The sequence below is a fragment of the Haliaeetus albicilla genome, chromosome 1 (genome assembly GCF_947461875.1).
Source record: "Haliaeetus albicilla chromosome 1, bHalAlb1.1, whole genome shotgun sequence".
Taxonomy (NCBI): Eukaryota; Metazoa; Chordata; class Aves; order Accipitriformes; family Accipitridae; genus Haliaeetus; species Haliaeetus albicilla.
In genome coordinates, this window is record NC_091483.1 from 84,823,246 (window position 1) to 84,841,832 (window position 18,587).

The 18,587-nt window shown below is 64.0% G+C and overlaps 1 protein-coding gene across 1 annotated transcript in view; it reads right to left on the reverse strand.

Annotated features, from left to right (window-relative positions):
* Window positions 1–18,587, reverse strand: part of ATP6V1B1 (ATPase H+ transporting V1 subunit B1) — a 48,717-nt gene that overhangs the window by 2,355 nt on the left and 27,775 nt on the right. The window contains exons 4-11 of the mRNA XM_069797641.1: window positions 8,224–8,279; window positions 6,417–6,515; window positions 4,841–4,934; window positions 2,656–2,733; window positions 2,147–2,286; window positions 1,123–1,224; window positions 832–929; window positions 162–285 (exon numbers count right to left, since the gene is read on the reverse strand). Of these exons, the coding sequence (XP_069653742.1) occupies window positions 162–285; window positions 832–929; window positions 1,123–1,224; window positions 2,147–2,286; window positions 2,656–2,733; window positions 4,841–4,934; window positions 6,417–6,515; window positions 8,224–8,279 (791 nt within the window). The remainder of the gene's footprint in view (window positions 1–161; window positions 286–831; window positions 930–1,122; window positions 1,225–2,146; window positions 2,287–2,655; window positions 2,734–4,840; window positions 4,935–6,416; window positions 6,516–8,223; window positions 8,280–18,587) is intronic.

Sequence of the window (18,587 nt, forward strand, 5' to 3'; positions counted from 1 at the left end):
TTAGAGCATCCCAGGCATCCCAAGTAACTTGGGCACCCCAAGCACCCCGGGAACCCCAGGCATCCTGGGCACCCCAGGCACCCCAAGAGGGCAGTCCTTATCCCCTGCCACATGGGGAGGACACGGGGGACCAAGGCAGATCCCGGGGGACAGGCACTGACCTCCCGCAGGGCCTCAGCGTAGGAGCTCATGTCCGTCAGGATCACCAGCACGTGCTTCTCGCACTGGTAGGCGAGGAACTCGGCGGTGGTCAGGGCCAGGCGGGGGGTTACGATCCGCTCGATCCTATGAGGGGGACAGGGTGGGCACCCCCAGATCCTAATTCCAACCCCCCCCCCCCGCCACCGCAGAACATCCCTGGAACTCGGCATACGGCTTCCCTACAGCGTGCCAGGCTGTCGGCAGGGGTGACCAGGTACCCCCCCAGGGACCCCAGCTCTCAGGGTCCCCGAGCTGGGACTGGGCAACGGCTGGGGAGGAGGAGGGAGGCACCCGCTGCCCACCCAGAGCATCGGCTCCCAGCCGCTGCAGGAAGGGATGGGGACCCAAAAGCTGGCCGGGATCGGTGCCGGCTCCCCTGCCCGTTCTCTGCCCACTGGCCAGGGCTTGGGATGGCAGAGGGACCCACAGCCTTTGTGGTTCCCACGGACGGCAGGACCCTAATGACCCCAATGACTCCCAGCTGCACCCAGCACCTGCCCCTGCACCTTGATCCACCCAAGGCACATCAGGTCCTCATCAGGGGGAGAAGAGAAAGAAGGAGGAGAAGAAGAAGAAGGAAGAGGAGGTGGAGGAAGAGAGCTGCATGCCGGAGCCATGGGGCTGACTCACGTCGGGTCATTGGCCAGGTTGAGGAAGAGGCACACGTTCTCCATGGAGCCGTTCTCCTCAAAGTCCGACTTGAAGAAGCGAGCTGTCTCCATGTTCACCTGCCCACGTGGGAGGAGAGGCCGGTCAGCAGGAGCAGGGCGGCTTCACGTACAGGGAAACTGAGGCAGGAGAGGGACGAGGCGGTGCAGGGAGGTGGCAGCAAGGCTGCCCGCGCATCCTGTGCGATTTGGGCTCCCCACCAACAGGCTTTGCCGAGGTCGGCTGGGCTGTCCTGTCCCGGGACTGACTCACCCCCATGGCAGCGAAGACGATGGCGAAGTTGTCCTCGTGATAGTCCACCACGTCCTTGGACTTCTTCACCAGACCGGCCTGCCGGCAGATCTGTGCGGCAATCTGCAGCAGGACAGGGACAGGCGGGCAGCACGGTTCCAGTGCCCGCGGCCAATTTCCCCCCCCCAGAGCAGCCACAACCCTCCTGGGACCAGGATACGGCCCCCGTGGCAGCAAGGGGCAGGGGTTGCAGGGGATGGAGGTAGAACAAATAGGAACTGGCAAAGGAGAGAGCATCCCAGGACGGGCACCAGCACCCCCAGCTGCCCACCCAGCCCGCAGGTGGGTACCCAGCCCCATGGGTTGTGGGGGGGAGCAGGGTCTCCCTCCCGCCACAGCCAGCCGTGCCCCCTTGCCGTGGCACAGCGCCCGTCATGCTGGGCCCTGACTTGACCGTGGTCACCCTCCTCTGTCGCTCCCGATCTGTCAGGGCCGGTTTTCCGTCCCATCGCATCACCGTCTGTGCCGGTGGGCGAGGGGGGGGACGGCGCTGCCCATCCACCGTGCCGGTGTGCCCGTGGATCAGGCTGGTATTTCCAGCGCCTGCTGTTCTGCCCTCCTGGCATGGCCCCGCGCTCATGGGGCCACGGGGTGGTCTGTGGCCCCCCACCCCATGGGCTTGGGCACCCCACATCAGCCCAGATCACCTCTCCCTCCCCAGCGTTGCTCTTGGCATACCAGGGTTTGCTTTATCCCTTGCTGTGCGGATGGGGAAACTGAGGCACGAGGTAACATAAGCTTCCCTTCCTCTGTATGCACCAGCCTATCACCCTGCGTGGCTGGGGGGGGTGGGTCAGAGAACACAACAGCCACCCCAAAAGGTGGGTCTGGCCCATCACAGTGAGCAGAGCCAAGCAGGGAGAGGAGAGATGCAGGAGATGGGCTCCAGCCCTCCCAAATCCCCTTGTGCTGCCTCCTCCATCCTCATCCTCCTCCGCCTGCTGCTGGGGCTGCAGCAGGGGCTCAGCCCCCTGCGGGGACCCACCTCGTTGTGGGGGAGACCGGCAGCGGAGAAGATGGGGATCTTCTGGCCCCGGGCGATGCTGTTCATCACATCGATGGGCGAGATCCCAGTCTGGATCATCTCCTCGGGGTAGATGCGGCTGTGGGGGTTGATGGGCTGGCCTGGAGCAGGAAAGGGAAATGAGGCACCCCAAAACGGAGGAATCGCCTTGGCTGGTGCCAAGAATTAGACACGAGCTTCTGGAGCTAAGGACGAAGCACGGTCTTGGACCAGTGCAGCCACCCAGCACCAGCCCTGGGGTGGGATGGGGTCACCAGCCACCACCCCTGCACCTGTACCCCCACCCGGGGCACCCCAGTGGGGACGGATGGACCCCCCGGGGATCTGGGGTGGGGGCAGCACCGTGGGGCTGCTCCGGCCATCAGGGCACAGCTTTATCCCCAGATGCCGGGCTGCCCCGGAGACCCTCCGGCATCACCCGCGGCTGGTGAAAGGAGCCAGCAAAGCAACGCCGTGCCCAGAGCTGTCACCGTTGATGTCCAGGAAATCCTCGGCCATCACCGGGGGACCGCTGTCGATGGGTTTGGCAGAGCCGTTGAAGACTCGACCTGCAAGGAAAGCGAGCCGCTGGTCCCCTGCTGAACGCACCAGCCGGGGAGGACGAACCAGCCTGGTGCAGAGCCCAAGGAGCAGGCAGCTGCCTGCACCGCGGCCACCGGGCAGGGTTTCCATCCTGCTCCCGGTCCCCACGGTGTGTGGGGGCATTCAGGGGCTACCCTGCCCCTTGGGCAACGGCTTTCTCCTGAGTACAGCCCCGCCGTGGGGAAAGCCGGGAAATGGAGAGCACCCATGGGTGCTGCAGGACATCCCAGCTGCCTGGGGTGCCCCAGAGGGGACGTGGATACTGGTGCTGGGTGTCTGTGGGTGAGGAGCAGAGGACTTTGCACCTGGGGTGGCTGTTGGCACCCACAGCCCCCCGTGCCGGGGGACAAGGTGTTCCCATGTCACTGCATGGGACGGGCAGGGAGCGTGTCACCCACAGGCTGGGTGACACCACAGCCCCCGGGGCAGGATGATGCCCCAGAGACCTCCCCATGCTGAAGATGCCAGCACACCGGGCCAGGTCCCCAGAGACCTCCCCATGCCGTCCAAGACACCCTCCATCACCTCCCCCTTGGGGTCCCCAGCTCCCGTGCAGGTGGGGGTGACACCGAGACACCCCCCCCCCCCCATACCAGCCCCGGGGCGGGGGGTACAAGGCTCCCAGAGAGCCGCCGCATCACCGTTCACACTCAGCCTCATCGACCGGCTCTGAGCCACGGGATCGATAGCGGCAAAGCCGGCATGCCAGCCACGCCATCCCCCCCCCCGGCACCCCCGCTTGCCGCTGCCGCCCCTATGGGACTTTCTTCTGGTTCCCGACGGGGCCGGGGAAGCATCACCGTTGTCAGAGCAGATCAAGCTGACGGCGGGGCCGGGGCTCGGGAGCACGGAGCATGAAAGGTCAGTAACCTTGGCGCTCGCTGGGCACCCACGTCTCGCCGGCGCGCAGCCGCTTTAATTCAGCGCCGTGGCACAAAGAGCGGCGGAGGGGAGGGAAGGGGCGATGGGGCTGAACACCTGGGGGACCCCAGCCCAGTTTGGGGGGGGGGAAGGGGAACCCCCCACACCTCCCCAAGACGGGACAGGGAGGCTTGGGGGGAGCAGCAGGGACAGCCTGGGACGGACTCTGCGCACCCCTGCTCGGCCCTTGTCCCTTCTTGGGGGATTCGCGCCTGGACCCTGCGTGGGGAGAGGGGGGACCCTGCCTGGGAAAGGAGCGGGGGGCTCCCTCCCCGCTGCCGGGGAGCCGGGATCTGTCCGGCCGTCACCGCACGCTGCCGTACCGCGCTCGACACTTGCCCCCTCCCAGCCAGGCTGCCCTTTACCGCTGCCCTTTGCAGGCAGGGCTCTGGCCGGGGTTCATGCTGCCGCAGAGACGGGAAAGAGATTGCAGGAGACACTCGGCCCCCGACCGGGGAGCGATACCGTGCGTCAGCCGAGGTCCCTCCGCCGGGACCCCGAGCAACCTTCGTCCCCCTCGCTGCGACCCCTGTGAGCCCCCAGGGGCTGGTTCGGGGGCTGTAGGACCCTCAGGAGCTGGGATGGGGGCCAAGGGGCCGGGACTGAGCTTGAACGGCCTCAGGGGAAGCTGCTCGGGGCCATGGGGGTCTGCCAGCACCCAGTTCTGCCCGGGTGGGTGTCCCCGTGGGGACAGGGGTGGCCAGTCCCCTTTTCATGTTCATGCCTGGCCATGTCTCGGGGCTTAGCGCAGATGATGAAGATGCTGGGCAGCCCCCAGCTCTCCTAAGGTCGAGGTAATGAGAGTGCTAACGGCACGACCACAGGCTGGAGTTTGCCTGTCCTGACACGGGAAACCTTCTCCCAGTCCAGGCCAGGCTTCTTCTCCTGGGATAACTGGGCAGAGTGGGCCCAAGGGGACATACTAGCCCTGTACGAGGGTGACTGTCACCACCTCTCCATGCTGGATGTGACTCTCCTGGCACTGGAGAGCATGCCCAGGGATGTGCTCAGTCCCTGGGCAGCAGCAGAGCTAAACCCCAAGACCCCAACACCCCCAAATTGCCTGTCCCCCCACTCCAGCTGCTTACACCTGGGTTACCCCACCATCCATGCACCGAGATGTGTCAGGGCTCAGCAGTGGGCTGGGCTTACCCAGCATGTCCTCAGAAACTGGGGTCCGGAGGATGTCCCCGGTAAACTCGCAGGAGGTCTTCTTGGCATCAATCCCAGACGTTCCTTCAAATACCTGCGGAGACCCCGGGGCAAGAGGCGGGTGGGCGGCAATTAGCAGGGATTAGCGGGTGCAGAGGGCCGGGGGGGGGGGGCTTGGGGGGGCAGCCGGGCTCTCCATGGGGAGGTGACGTGATCTGTGCTCGCCCAAAAATCTTGTCAGGGAGAAGTGATAAAGGAGGGGGAGAGACCTCGGGGTTAAGAAAACTCCCTTCTGAGGGGCTTTGGCCTGGGGGAGGGGGCAGCAGGGGAGGGGGGACCACGCTCTCGTTAATGCAACGAGCCCAGCAGAAGGGCCTCGGGCAGGGCAGGGAAACCAAAGGCATTTTGATTGGTATAATATTTGACACCATTTGTATTAATTAACCTCCAGATCGCTGCTTTAATTAGAGCCGTGTGGCCCCTGGGAGAAGAACCGGCTTGGGAAAGCCAGGAGCACCCGCTGGCGGGGATGCCGGCAGGCACGAGGGCAGGTGATGGCCGCAGCACCCGGCTGCGTGCAGGTGCATGCAGGTCAGCGCCCGACAAAGCTGTTTGTGCAAAAGGCTCCTTTTTTCCTTCCCCCCCCCCTTTTTTTTTTTTTTCCTCCCGAGGCTGACTCCCTAATAGGATTAAAAGGGCGCTACAGAGGTCCGAGTGGCATTAGAGGAGCGAGGTTTGGCGGCTCGCCAGCCAGAACCCGGTCAGGTCGGCTGTGCGGCCACCCCGAGCCCTGGGCTGGCTGACTGGGGGGGGGGGAACCTGGGCAGAAGGGAACCCAGGCTAACTGGGCAGGACAGCCCCAAATGGCTCCGGTGCTCATGGGTGAAACCCCACTCCTTGGCTGCCCTGGTTTGGGGGGGCAGGCAGCGGGTTCCCGGGGTGCCCGGAGCGGGCAGGCTGTCCCCCATCCCAGCCCTGCAGAGGGCTGGTGGCCGTGGGGTGATGGCATGAAGGTCCTAAGTTTTCCTGCTGGGATGGAGGGGGAGGCAGCCCAGGGAGATCAGTGGGGAGGACATGGGGATGAGGGGTCCCGAAGGGATGGGGGGTCCCGAGGAAGCTGTGGCATCATCCAGCTGGGCTCTCCCCAGCGGGCAAGGGGAGGCCGGGCACAGCAGGACAAAGACCCTGCGCAGGGTCGTGCCCACGTCCAGCCCCCTGCGCCCTGCCGAAGCTGCGCAGATATCATCATTCTGGCTTTGGCACCCAGATGCTCCTGCCCTAAGCAGGTACCAGCTCCATCCCCACTGGTGCCACACTGCCAGCCCTGGCACAGCTCTACGTGCTCCAGCCAAAGGGCCATGGGCCAGCGAGGAGCCCCACCGCAGGACACTGCCTGTCCCAGGACACTGGTCCTACAGCCTGGGAGAGCCGGGACAAGAGCCCGGCAGGGCTCTGCTGGCCGTGACAGCCACCGCTGGAGGGGGACAGAGCCCCGGGACAGAGCCCCAGGCCATGCAGCGCCTGCCTGTGTGTCCCCCCTCCCCGTCCCGCCATGACCCCACCACGCTGGGCTCACCTGGACGATAGCTTTGGAGCCCATCACCTCCAGGACCTGCCCGCTGCGGCTGGTGCCGTTTGGCAGCATGAAGTTCACGATCTCGGCGTACTGGGCAAACTGGAGGGACAGGGTCAGGGTGAGATGGACGGGGTGTGGGGGGGCTCCTCTCCACCCCCCAGACTGCCCCTTGAAGCTCTTGCCTGCACGGGCCTGTCTGCCAGCGCTGCCTCAGTTTCCCCTCCTGTGGTTCGGGGGGTTCACACTGTCTGCAGCCACCGAACACCAAGCGGGGGGGCATTCAGCAGCTGATGCCAACAGGCAGTACCTGCCACGCCAGGCAGATACAGGCAGAACTGCCAGCCCAGGCAGGAGGAGGCATCGGGGGGAAAGTGCTGCCTGCCCCTGCCCCATCCCGGAGCCTGCTCCAGGCTGTGGCACTGCTCCATGCCTCAGTTTCCCCAACACTGCAGGGTGCCCCCCTCACCCCAAGGGTGCTCTCAGACACACCGGGCTCCCTAGAGCCTGACAACTAACAAATTCAAACCCCTTTCCCTACCAGAAGCAGACCCATCACCTGCATAAAGCAGCGTCTCAGAGCCTGCCAAAGCGCATCCACAGCCCTGGATAAACCCCCCGGGGATGGTGGCATCTCTTGGGGACTCCTTGGGGACCCCCCTATTGCCAGACACAGCAGGACAGAGCAGCTCAGGCTGCCGGTGCCGCTCAAGACCCCAGGGAACCACCAGATCCCCTGTAATCCCCCGAGCTGTGAAAGGTTACGTCGAGGGATCACGCTGCTACCACCTCACACCACTGACATCCCTGGCCCCCCACCCAGCCGGGACCCCCGGGGTGGATGGAGGGGACTTTTCCGCAGCCCCTTGGCTGAGGGACATGTCCTGCTCATGGGACAACATCCAAGGGGGTTCGCTCCACGAGCACGCCTGCCCACCCTGCCTGCCCAGCACACTCTGTGCTTTTTTCCACCTCCTCCTCCTCCTCGCTCCCAGCCACCGGGGCTGGCTCCGGCACTGTGAACTTTGGACTTTAATTCTTCTGTAAAGACCTTTGCATAAAGGACAACAAAGCGAAGGAAACACCCACCCCGGTCCAGCTCTTTAATTGAGCTTATTAATTTCCATCCTGCCGGGCTGGGTGTGAAAGGGGCTATAGAAACGAGCCACCGGCCAACAAAACCCCTCGGAGGGTCCCGTCTAGCCGGGCCATGCGGGGATGAGCCCACCCGAGTGAACCCAGCCCCTGCTCCGGGAGCAGGGACAGGCAGGGGTGCCACCAAAATGCCACCCGGTGCCGGGGGGATGGGCCGAGCTGGGGTTTCGTGCTGTGGTCTCGCTCAAACCGGGCTCAGGGATGGAGCCGAGTGTGGGCAGGGATGCAGGGGACAGGAGCTGGAGCTCCGAGAGGGACACAGGGGACAGCAAGTGCCTGGGTGCTGGGGGGGGACACACAGGGCCAGCGGAGGGTGCCCGGGCGGCACGCACACACGGCCACCCGTGACGCGCGCACGCATCCCCGTGCCTGCGCACACGCGAGCACGCGCGCTTGCTGGCCCACACGCGTGTGCAGGCTGGCACACGGGCTCTGCTGCCAGCCGTCTCCAGGGGAGGGAGCTCGGAGCTGGCTGAGGGACCCTGGAGAGGAGGGGACAGCCCAGGGGACAGGGGACGTGGGACAGGGGACATGTTCCCCCGTTGCACCCTCCCCACCCGGGAACCCCAGGGCCAGGCAAGGGACAGCACGGTGGTCCCCGCGCAGCCCAAAGTGACACCGTCCCCTTGTCACCCGCCGGCAGACGGGCTCCCACCTTCACATTGTCCAGCACAACCAGGGGTCCGTTGACACCGCACACCGTCTTGTAGGCTGGGGGGGGGGAAGGACACACCGTTAGCCCCCAGAGCCGGGGATGGATGCTCCCACCCCGCTCCCGGCATCACTACCCCCAAACCGCAGGCACCGGGGAGCAGCCGCTTCGGCAGGGCAGGATCCGTCCCACCCCAGCGCCATCCTTTCCTGCTGTCCTGTTCCTTATCCTAGCTACGGACCGAGCGACTGGCAGCTGCTGACCTGGAGACCCAGAACATCCATCCTGCAGGAAATGTCGCTTTTACTTACATTAATTTCATTTCGGTTCATATAAAACATTTAAATAGAAAAAAACGTGCAGCAAGGAAGGAGATTCAAAGCCAGGAGTGTGGCAGACTACCCTGGCCAGCAAACTGAAAGACTTTCTGCAAGTCAGTATTTTCCCCTTTCCAAGCACAGTTTTTCATTACACCAAGATTTTGCTTTAAAAAAAACCACAACAACCCCAAAGCCGTAAAAAAAATTTTTGTAGAAAAAAAACAGATTAACAAGGCACAAGAGCCACATCCCGCCCAAGCAGAGCAGGGCTCAGGGCCGTGAGCAGCGCAGATGTAGGGGGCCGGTTTCCACCCAAAAATGGGCCGTCACCCCCCACCTTCTCCCACTGCGGGACCCCACCACCACCCAGGGACACCCTAGTGCCTCCTTTGTCCCCATCCAGACCGCAAGGGACACCAGTTCGCACACACCCCCCGCCACCGTCCCCCACCAAATGCTGCCTGCAGAGCCACTGAGGCAGGATTAGGTCCGTGTCCCCCCTCCCCACTGCCGTGGCATGGCTCTGCGCTGGCTCGGGGGATGCTTCGCCTTCCCTCGGTGCCCCCAGACGCTGGGCAGGGATGCCACAGCCGGGGAGGCCACCACAGCCGGCAGTTTTTGGACCCAGGATGAGCAATGTCCCCCCGACCACCCAGCTCTCCCTGGCCCCGAGCTGCACCAGGAGAGCATCCCAGTCTTGGGCAACCCCATCCCGGCGGCACAGCTGCCCCGGCAAAGTGGCACCACAGCCCGGTGACCTGCTGGCCGCTCCACTAGCTTCTGCAGGTCCCAGTTCCCTTCCCAGCAAGGCATCCCCATCTCGCCAGGCTTTTCCCCTCTACCCCACAGCAGATCCTCCACCATCCCAGCCCCGCCGTTACAGAGCTGTCCGCACGCCCTGCCCGCAGCCTGGGGACAGACAGCTCACCCTCCGAAAACCACGGCCACGGGCAGAGACGGCAGCCCAGGCGCCCTGCGATGGGCACAGCCCTGCCATCTCCCGCTGCCCTTCTGCAATCAGCCAGCAGCACATCAGCGGAGCTGCCCTTGCACCACGGCAGCCCGGGAGGTCACCTCTTGTCCCCAGGGAAGACGCTGGGATGGACAACCCCAGCTGGATGCTGTTGAGAAGGAGGACGAGCTTTCAGGGCCACCACCATCGCCAAGGCAAGGTCCGAGCACCCTGCTTGGTCCTGCCCGCAGCATGGCACTGCCCGGCTGCCATGGGGTGCTGGCTTAGGACCCCACGGCTCAGGATGAGACCTCAGGGTGCCGGGGACTCGCACAGCACTGCATTTGGGCAAGGTAATGAGGGTGCTGGGGATGCGATTCCTCCAAAGTGACTACGAAGACCACGGGGAGGCACCTGGGACGTTAAGCACAAGGATGACAAATGGGGATCAACTGGTGTAGGAGCCCAGCGAGACGAAGCAGGTCCCCAAGGCCGGGGAGGGCGAGGGTTGGGAGCAGCTTCCCAGGCGAGTGCAGGTGCTGGGGAACTGATCCGGCTCTAAGCCGGTCCTTGATCATTTTACCGATGTGTCAAATGCCATAACGCCTGCCATGGCAGGGCCTGGCTTTGCTGACCCCACCGGCCCCTTTCATCCCTCTGCCCTCTCTTCTCGCACCGGGTTCTCTGATTTACTCATGATCCTAATAGGATTGGAGAGGCCGGGCCAGCTGGCGAGCTTGCCGGCCTCCCTCCCGCCGGCTGCAGGGATGGGTGGTCCACACCACGGCAGTGGGACGCGGGTCCCTGCACCACAGCATCCCGGTCGCCCTTCTGGTGATGCCGGCGCAGGCTGGTGGGTGCAGGAGCCCTGCTCAGCAGCCCAGCCGGACCAGCTCCAGGAACTTCATTTCTGGGGGATCGGTCCCGTTTGCCTCTCGCTGGCCACATCCCATGTTGGGAGCACCCATCCCTGGCCACCCCACAGCCCAGCACGGCATCACCCCCCACAGCACAGCCAGGCCCCCAACATCCACATTCCCTCGCCTGGCCCATGCCCCAGCACAGATGTTGGCGGTACCAGTAATCCCTGCCATTTTTGCAATTAGCCTTCTCTCCGTTACCCAATTACGCCCAGTTCCTGCTGGTCGCCCATTCAGCAGCCTGGGGGGCTGGCACGCCGGGAGCTGGCTCTCCACCGCCGACCTCCCTCCCTTTTGTCTCCTTTATTCCCAAAGTGACCATTCTGCCTTTTATTTCCCTTTCCAACTCCTTCACAAATACCCGCAGCCGCCTCGCCTGCTTCCCTTCCCAGGGAGGTTTTGTTGGGCTCTTTTCTTCTCTCCCCACTTCTCCTCCGCAGCCCCAGCTGTCGGGGAGCCACCCACGTGGGACAGGGCCATGGGGCTTGTCCCTTGGCCCCCAGCATGGTGGTCTCCAACCCAGCCCCAATGGCTGCCGGCCCCCTTGGAACCCTCCTGGCTTCTCTTCTACGGCACCAGGCTGTCTTCTCCCACTCCCATCAGACCTTCAGGCAGCACCGCTTGGTGCCCTGTGGCTGTGACACTGGATCATCGGCCAAGCAATCTGCCTATCCATCCATCTACCCACCCATCCACTTCTGCAGCCTCCCATCCTTCCATCCATCCATCACTCCGTGCATCCATCCATCCTCCCATCCATTCATCCTTCTGTCCAACCAACCATCTACCTATCTTTAAATAACATATTGCCCTCCAGCCATTGCTCAGGGAGGGAAGCACTATTCCTCTCATTTCCTCATGGGGAAACTGAGGCAGGGAAGGCTCCCCAGCCCAGACTCATGGGGGTCCCTGGCAGAGCCAGGTCTCAGTCCTGGCTTTCCCTCATGCTCCTCTCCAACCACACCAGTCTGTTTGCAGAGGAGCTGCCCTCTGCTGTCACCGCATCCCCTTCTTCCCCCATCATGACTTTGTTTCGGGGACAGGTTGTGGGGTGGTGGCAACACCACCACCACCTCCAGGACAGAGGGAGAAATGTAACCCAAGGGTCTGGGCTTGGCCACACAGCCCTGCAACGTCACCTCCAACACCGGTGATGATAATCCAAGGCTTGCTCTCAGCGTCACAGCACGGTGGAGGTGGGCAGAGACCTCTAGAGATCTTCTGGTCCAAGCCCTGCTCAAGCAAGGTCCCCTGGAGCTGCTCCCAGGGCCCCATCTGGGGAGGGGGGGTTGAAGATCTCCAGAGATGGAGGGTCCACAGCTCCGACAGCCTGGCCCGGCACTCGGCCACCTTCCCAGCAAGAAAAGGATTTTTGGAGACTGGGCCTCCAGAGGATGGACAGACGGACAGCCAGACTTGGTCATGGAGAAATGAATGGGGGGGGGTGATAAAAAATGTTGCTCCACGGCTCCCTGTTCTTCACCATTTCCACTGAAAAGCCCGTTACAAAAGTCACAAGGGCTTCGCCTCGCCAGCCATCCTGGAGGATTCTCTTTGGCTTTCTATTGCCTTTCCGTGCCAAAGCAAAACAACGCCCTGGCCGAAGCTATGAAAAAAATTAATCTCACGCAAGGGATTTTTCTGCAAAACTTTCTCATTTTCTACAAAGGAACCCGCAGCTCCTGCCTTCGCAAACGGGGGAGCCCCAGGGGTTCGCCCCCCAGCCCCTGCCTGCCCCAAACCCAGCCAGCCCCGGCCACTGCAGCAAAGCGAGAGCCGGTGCCGGAGCCGCCCTGCGCGGCATTTGTTGCATCGCTCCAGCCCCCTCATCCACGCCCATCTCTGCGGTGCAAAGGGCTCTATCACGATAGAGAAGGAAATCACGACAGGAACACCAAGTGACAGCCCACCAAAGGGGTGCGAGGCTGGGGGGGACCAAGGAGGGGGAAGAGGAGGAGAGGGACGGGGAAGGACAGGGAGCCCCTGCTACCGGAAAGCACTAATTCAGATAATTAAGACGTTGAGCTGTTATGAACAAGCAGGGGGGAGGAGCGGCGGGGTGGGTGGGCTGCGGTGGCCGGTCGGGCCGGGAGGCTGCCGGGGGGCACGGCCGGGGAATGGCGGGGGGGCACAGGAGGCAGGGGGAGAGGGGCCAAGAGAAAAGAAAAGTCTTTCAACCTGGCCTTTCCACACCCCCAGCCCCAAATTCACAGCTCCTGTCAGATGCAATCTCCGTTAGCCCTGACACTCACGCACTACTAACCACCGCGGCGGCCGGAGGGGGGGGAAAGGGCCCCCGGTGACAAAGAGGACCCGACCCAACTACACCCGCTGCTAATTGCTCCCACTCACCCGTCCTGCCCTCCCCAGCCCCCTGCCCCTGCCCGGGCATCTCCGCCGGCTTCCCCGACCTGACACACGCCTAAGGGCTCTGCTCCAAAGTGCTCCGGGGGCTCGCTCCCGACCTCCGGAAGGGCCGGTGGTCCCAGGACCCATCATCCGTGGCGGCGAGAGGACGGATGCAACACCGGTCCCATCCTCCTCCAGCCCCGGTCACAGCGTGGAAGCTGGCAAAAACCTGCCGAGGGGATTACCTTCTCCGCGGAAGCGATGGAGGCTGATTTTGGATAGATTTGTCGCCTCGATCGCCATGGTCGCCTCGGCCTCTAGTATGGGGCGTGCAGTAAGCGATGCTCATCCCCACTCGCCATCCGAGGGGCTTTGCACATCCTTTATCCCAAACTACAGACCTGGGGTTTGCACGCAGCCGTCGGAGCCTCCGACACCCTCTCCCATCTTCAGCCCCACGCGCGGGCTGAAGCATGGGATGGAGCGGGCTGAAAGGGAACCGAGCTGGAGCAAAGATAGGAAACGGGACTGATAAATAGCCCCAAAATCCCCCAAACCCTCTCCCCTCTAGCACAGAGCAAGGATAGGGATGACAAGGTGTCTCCGCAGGTCCGGAGCTGGTCCTGAGCCACCCTGGGGCACCAGGATGGGTCTCCAGTGCCCCCCAGCTCACACCTGGCAGGCATGGCGTGGGGGTCCCACTGTGCTGCCCCACGCCTGGCACCCCACAGCAATGGGCAGCAGACACCCCGTGGGGCAGAGGGGTCTGGGTGTGCTGAGCACAAGGCGCAAGGGTGGCCATGAGCTGCTCTGGACAGGGCTGGATGCATCCCGCATCCCCCCCCCAGATGCCATTCACCATTTCATCACATAAGTGCCTAGTTTTTACCCAAAATGCTGGGCCACGCCGACCCTTGAGGTGCCACAGCCCAGCTTCCACCCTGGGGCACGAATCCGGCCGCGACGGCGACTTTGAGCTCAAAATCCCGCTCAGCCCTGCCCATCCCCATCCCCATGGTGGTGACCCATCCTCCGGGCACGGCAGGATCCGCACAGACATCCCTCCCCGAGTCCCCCCACCACACCAAGAGCCAGCATCACCCAGCGGCCTCATCCTGCACCGGATGGCGAGCGCGGCAGGCCATGGCCCTCCTGGGATTTTTCCGACAGTCCCTAAGTGACCGCTTTCCCCCTCCGCAACCTGCCCATTGTGCCATGTGTCACTTTGTGCCGCGCTGTCAAACCCACCGGCCTGTCCCAGCCCGGCAGAGCCGGTGAAAAGCCCGGCGGGGGGTCACACTCTATGCCACTAATTAGGGCCCGGCGGCCGAGGGTTCCCATACACACCTGCACGTCATGTGAGGAAAGGCAAAGAATGGCAGGACCAGCCGAGCGTGAACCAAACAAGCCAACCCAAGGAAAAAAAAAAAAAAAAATTGCTGGGCTTGCTGTCGCATTTTCTATCAGACAAAACAGGGCTGGAGAGGCGGAGGGGGGAGGCAGGCGGCGAGAAGCGGGGCTGCCGGACCCCGGCCCCGTGGCGGGCAATGCAGGCACCAGCTGGGCTGAGGGTTTTTGAGAGGCTGAGGAGAGGAGATGGCCCCGAGAGGAAAGAAGTGATGGGGAGCGGAGCTGTGGGGCTGGGGGATCCTGCCACACCGTGGGGCAGAGGATCCCACCCTGGCGGGACAGACTGTGGGGTGCTGGGGATGCTGCCACTGGGGTGGGAGGATGGATGGCTCCCGCAGCCGGGGGCTGGAGCACGGGGAAGAGACACAGCCAGCCTGCCCGGGCTCGGCCAGCAGCAGGACATGGGCATGCAACGGCCGCAGCCCCCAGGAACCCGCCAGCCCCTTCGCCCTCCCCACAAACCCACGGCGGCCGCCATCTCCTATAGTCACGCCAAGGACGTCAGCCGAGCTCTGCTTCCGAGTGGTCTGGCAGCTCCAGCGCAGGGGCCAAGGGGGTCCCAGTGTCTTCTCCGGGTCATCCACGACCCTCTCGTCTGCACCGCCGGGATGCCGCGGCACTGGCAGAGCTGGTTAGTTGTGAGATGGGAAATGGGCCGTGGGAGCAGCAAGCCCAGCTCTCCATCACCAGCAACCTCCCTCTGCCGAGGCACAGGCAGCCCGTGCGCATATATACATGAAAAAATCCAATTTCACTTAGGAAATGGGCATAAGGAGCTCACACCTTCCACGGGCTCCTCCACCTGAAACTGAATTCAAGTTGCTGGGCAAGGCAGGGAGTATTAAGGGCAGAGAAACCAAAGAGACCATACAATTTAATGCTCCTCCATCCTGCGACGCGGTGCTGAGCCCCACGAGCCCCTCGCTCCTGCCCAAGCACCCCATGGCTCCCACACAGAGGCTGGGGGGACCTGGGCTGAGGACACAGCCTGACACGGCCCCGCAAGGCTCAGCACCCAGCCTCTGCCCAGCAGCAGCCCCCAAGGAGAGACGTGTTGGGGTGCCCAGGGCTTGGGGATCTCCTTGGTTCCTCTCCTCCTGCTTCCCGTGTCCCCAGCGAGCAATTCCCTGTCCTAAAACCCACCAGCCACAGGCTCCCAAAGGCACCGTCCCTCACCTGGGGCCAGCCCAGCACCAGCACCATGCCCGGTCCCAGCAGGATACGAGCATCACGGCTAACGGAGCAGGTCGGGATATGGCAGAGGAGAAGCAGAGACGTGCCCCACCGAACTCCCTTTGCCGGGCTGCGATCACATGGGCTTGTGGCCAGCAACCTCCTGCTTTCTCCATCCTCCCATCCATGCATCCCAGCCCTCCAGCCGCTCCCAGGCTGTGCTTGCGCCGTGGGGCCGTGCCGGGCCGTGGGGTACCCCACTCAGCCCAAGCAGCCACCGAGCCCACGTGCAGGCAGCGGCATCGTTCGCTGGGTTGTTTTTTGTAAAGATGGGTCAAGCCAAAGGCCAGGAGGTGATAAGTGCTTCTTCCACTCACTTGTGCTAATGGATTCGCAGCGCTGGGAAGCAGCTGCTAATACCTCTCCCGCCTCTCAGGAGAGCCAGCCCCAGCAGAGCAGTGCAGGCAGCGCTCTGCCTGCTCCTGCCAGCCAACCCTGCCTCTCCCCAGCTCTGCTCGGCCGCCCACCCCGGTTTCCCCCAGCTCCAGGTGCTGGGCTGTGGGTCAGGGTGCTGGGCTGTAGCTGGGAATTGCATAGGTGCTCCTGTGCCCAGTGCCATGCTGGGACCCCACGCTGGGACCCCCTGGGGCCGGGCACCCAGCCATGGGGCTGGTGAGAGGCTGTGGCATCGCCGGGGTGGGAAGCCAACGCCACGGCACACACCAGAGACCTCCCTGGTGCAGGGGCAGTGCCCGGTTCAGCCTGGCATCCCCGGCAATACCCACGGCATGCAGACACCCGTTCCACCCAGACCTGCCACGCTGCGCCCACGTGGCAGGGCACCATGCAGAAGCTCAGCACCCCTCAGCCCCATACTGCCTCTTCCCCCGTGCTAGGTGGGGGGTTCCATATACCACCCCAGCACCCCTCCAAATGTCACCCCCAGGTACAACTCCCAGCTCTCCCACGTTGCTGAAGTCCGTCCTCCAAGCTCCCACCCTCACCTTCACCCTGCTGCACATTTTTGGGGCAGTCCCAAGGGTTCCCTCCGGCTCCAGGACCCATCTCGCCCACACCTCCAGCTCCCCCGGCACATTGGGCTACAGAGGATCGGCTTGTTACGGTCCTGTGCTCCTCACACACACCTCTCCCACCACTTTCCAACATACAGGACACCTGGGACAGGACTTTGTCCCAGCCTGGATGTGGCTACTGGGGGTTTGGCTTTGCAGAGCCAGACTGGCAAAACTGGCACTGCCCCTGCAACTCCTGGTGCCAAGTGATGGGGGGGGGGCAAAACATGGCTTCCTCTAAAAATAAAAGTACTTTGCTGTGGTCATGGCAGGCAGAAAGAAACTTGAAAATGGGCATTTTTTGCCTTGAAAAGCCAGGAAGAGTGCAGGAGCTGGGTGCCAGGATGCTGGATCGAGATGGGTCCAGCTGAGAGCTCCAGGGAGGGGAAAAAGCCCACAGAGACCCCACAGGAGCTTGGCCACACGCTGAACATGGAGAGGACAACCCACCACCCCATGGGTGCCAGCCAGGGTCCCTGCCCCGTCCCCTCCCAGCTGGGGCAGAGAGGCTGCACAGAGGCTCACTGGGGGCTGCACTGGGGGGCACCCCTCGAAGCTGGGACCCTCCAAGCAGATGAAGGGGGCAGCTGCTCTCCCAGCCCAGCAAACCATCTCCCATGGGTGCCCGAAGAAGCGGCTGCAGCGGCGAGATCCTGTGCCTGCAGGATCTGGCCAGGGAGCCGGAGGGGAGGGTAGGACCTGCCTCTAATGTGACCAGAAACAGCCTTGGCTCCCTGTCACCCAGTGCCACTCCTCGGACCAAGGGCTGGCTCTCGCCCAGTATGAGCTGGGAAGAAGCCACCCACGGGTGGCTCTGCTCCTGCCTCCCTGTTGACAGCAAACACGGGCAGGTGGCTGGGCAGAGCCGGCTGCGCTCAGCCGTGCCGGGAGGGTGCAGCCGGGACTGTGCCAGCCCGGAGCTACCCGGTTTGGGGTGAGGAAGGTGACAGCAAAGCTCCCTCCGGCCGTCCTGACCGGGGAGCGAAGGCACAAAGGTGACAGTAAACGTCCTTGATGCCTCCGAGCCTGCCGTGCTGGGGTCCGGGGTGCTGGCGGTGGGGGGGCGGTCACAGCCCACCCATAGATGCGGGGCTGGCGCGATGCCTGGCTCCCCAAGGTCAGGGTGGGATGCGGGTGCCAGCGTCGAGCCAACAGCCCGGTGCTGCCCGCAGATCCCACGGGCTGCTGCGAGCAGGGTGCACAGGGAAGGACAGAGCTGCCGGCACCCGTGGGAGACCCACACGGCGCAGCACACCGTCCTGGCAGTACGGACAAACAGACGTCCCCTCGACAGACGCGGCCGTCCTCGTAGGCTCCGGCACACGAGCGTGCCAGGAGAAACCATCAGAAATACCGCGTTTGGCAAACACCTTCCCAGCAAGTCCCGAGTCCCCGTTCCTTGGGGACACGGGGCATGGAGCCGGGAGCATGGCTGCACACCCAGGCTGCACCCCCAGCCCCCCCATATGCATGGCTGACCCCGGGGACACCCTGGCCGGGCCCCCACCCGCACACAGGAGCACTGCCCCATTTTGGGGCTCGGGAGAGGGTCACACTGGGGCGGCGGACCTCGTATTGACCCGATTTGCCCACCCCCCCCAACCCCTGCGGTGGGTCAGGAGGGGCTCCAGGAGCACCGCTGCGAGACCAGCCACAGCCCAGCAACCACCCCACAGCCCTTTGCGGGGGGGACACAATACCCTGACAGCTTCCCCAGCCCCTGCAGCCCCCCAGAAGGGGGGGAGGGGTGACAGACCCCCACCCCCCCCACCATTCACCAGGGCCCTCCCCAAGAGACCCCAGCCCCTGCAGCCCCCAGAAGGAGGGGGTGTGACAGACCCCCAGCCCCCCCCAACACTGACCAGGGCCCTCCCCAGAGAGCCCCCAGCCCCTGCACTCCCTCCGAGGGTCTCAGCAGTGAAGGCAGAACCCTCCGCCTGCAAAGAAGGGGGGGGGGGGTGGCACGGAGGGGTGGTGGGCCACCAGACCCTGCATCCCTGCCTGCCCCCCTGCCACCCCGGGGTGCCCCCCCCAAATACCCCCTCCCCACTTACTCAGCCTGGGGCTGCTGCTGTAGTCACGGCTGACAGCCAGGGCTTGCTCCCGCGCCGCTGCCTGCACCTTGGTAGCGGCCATGGTCGGGGCTGGGACCGGGGCAGGGCCCCCGGGG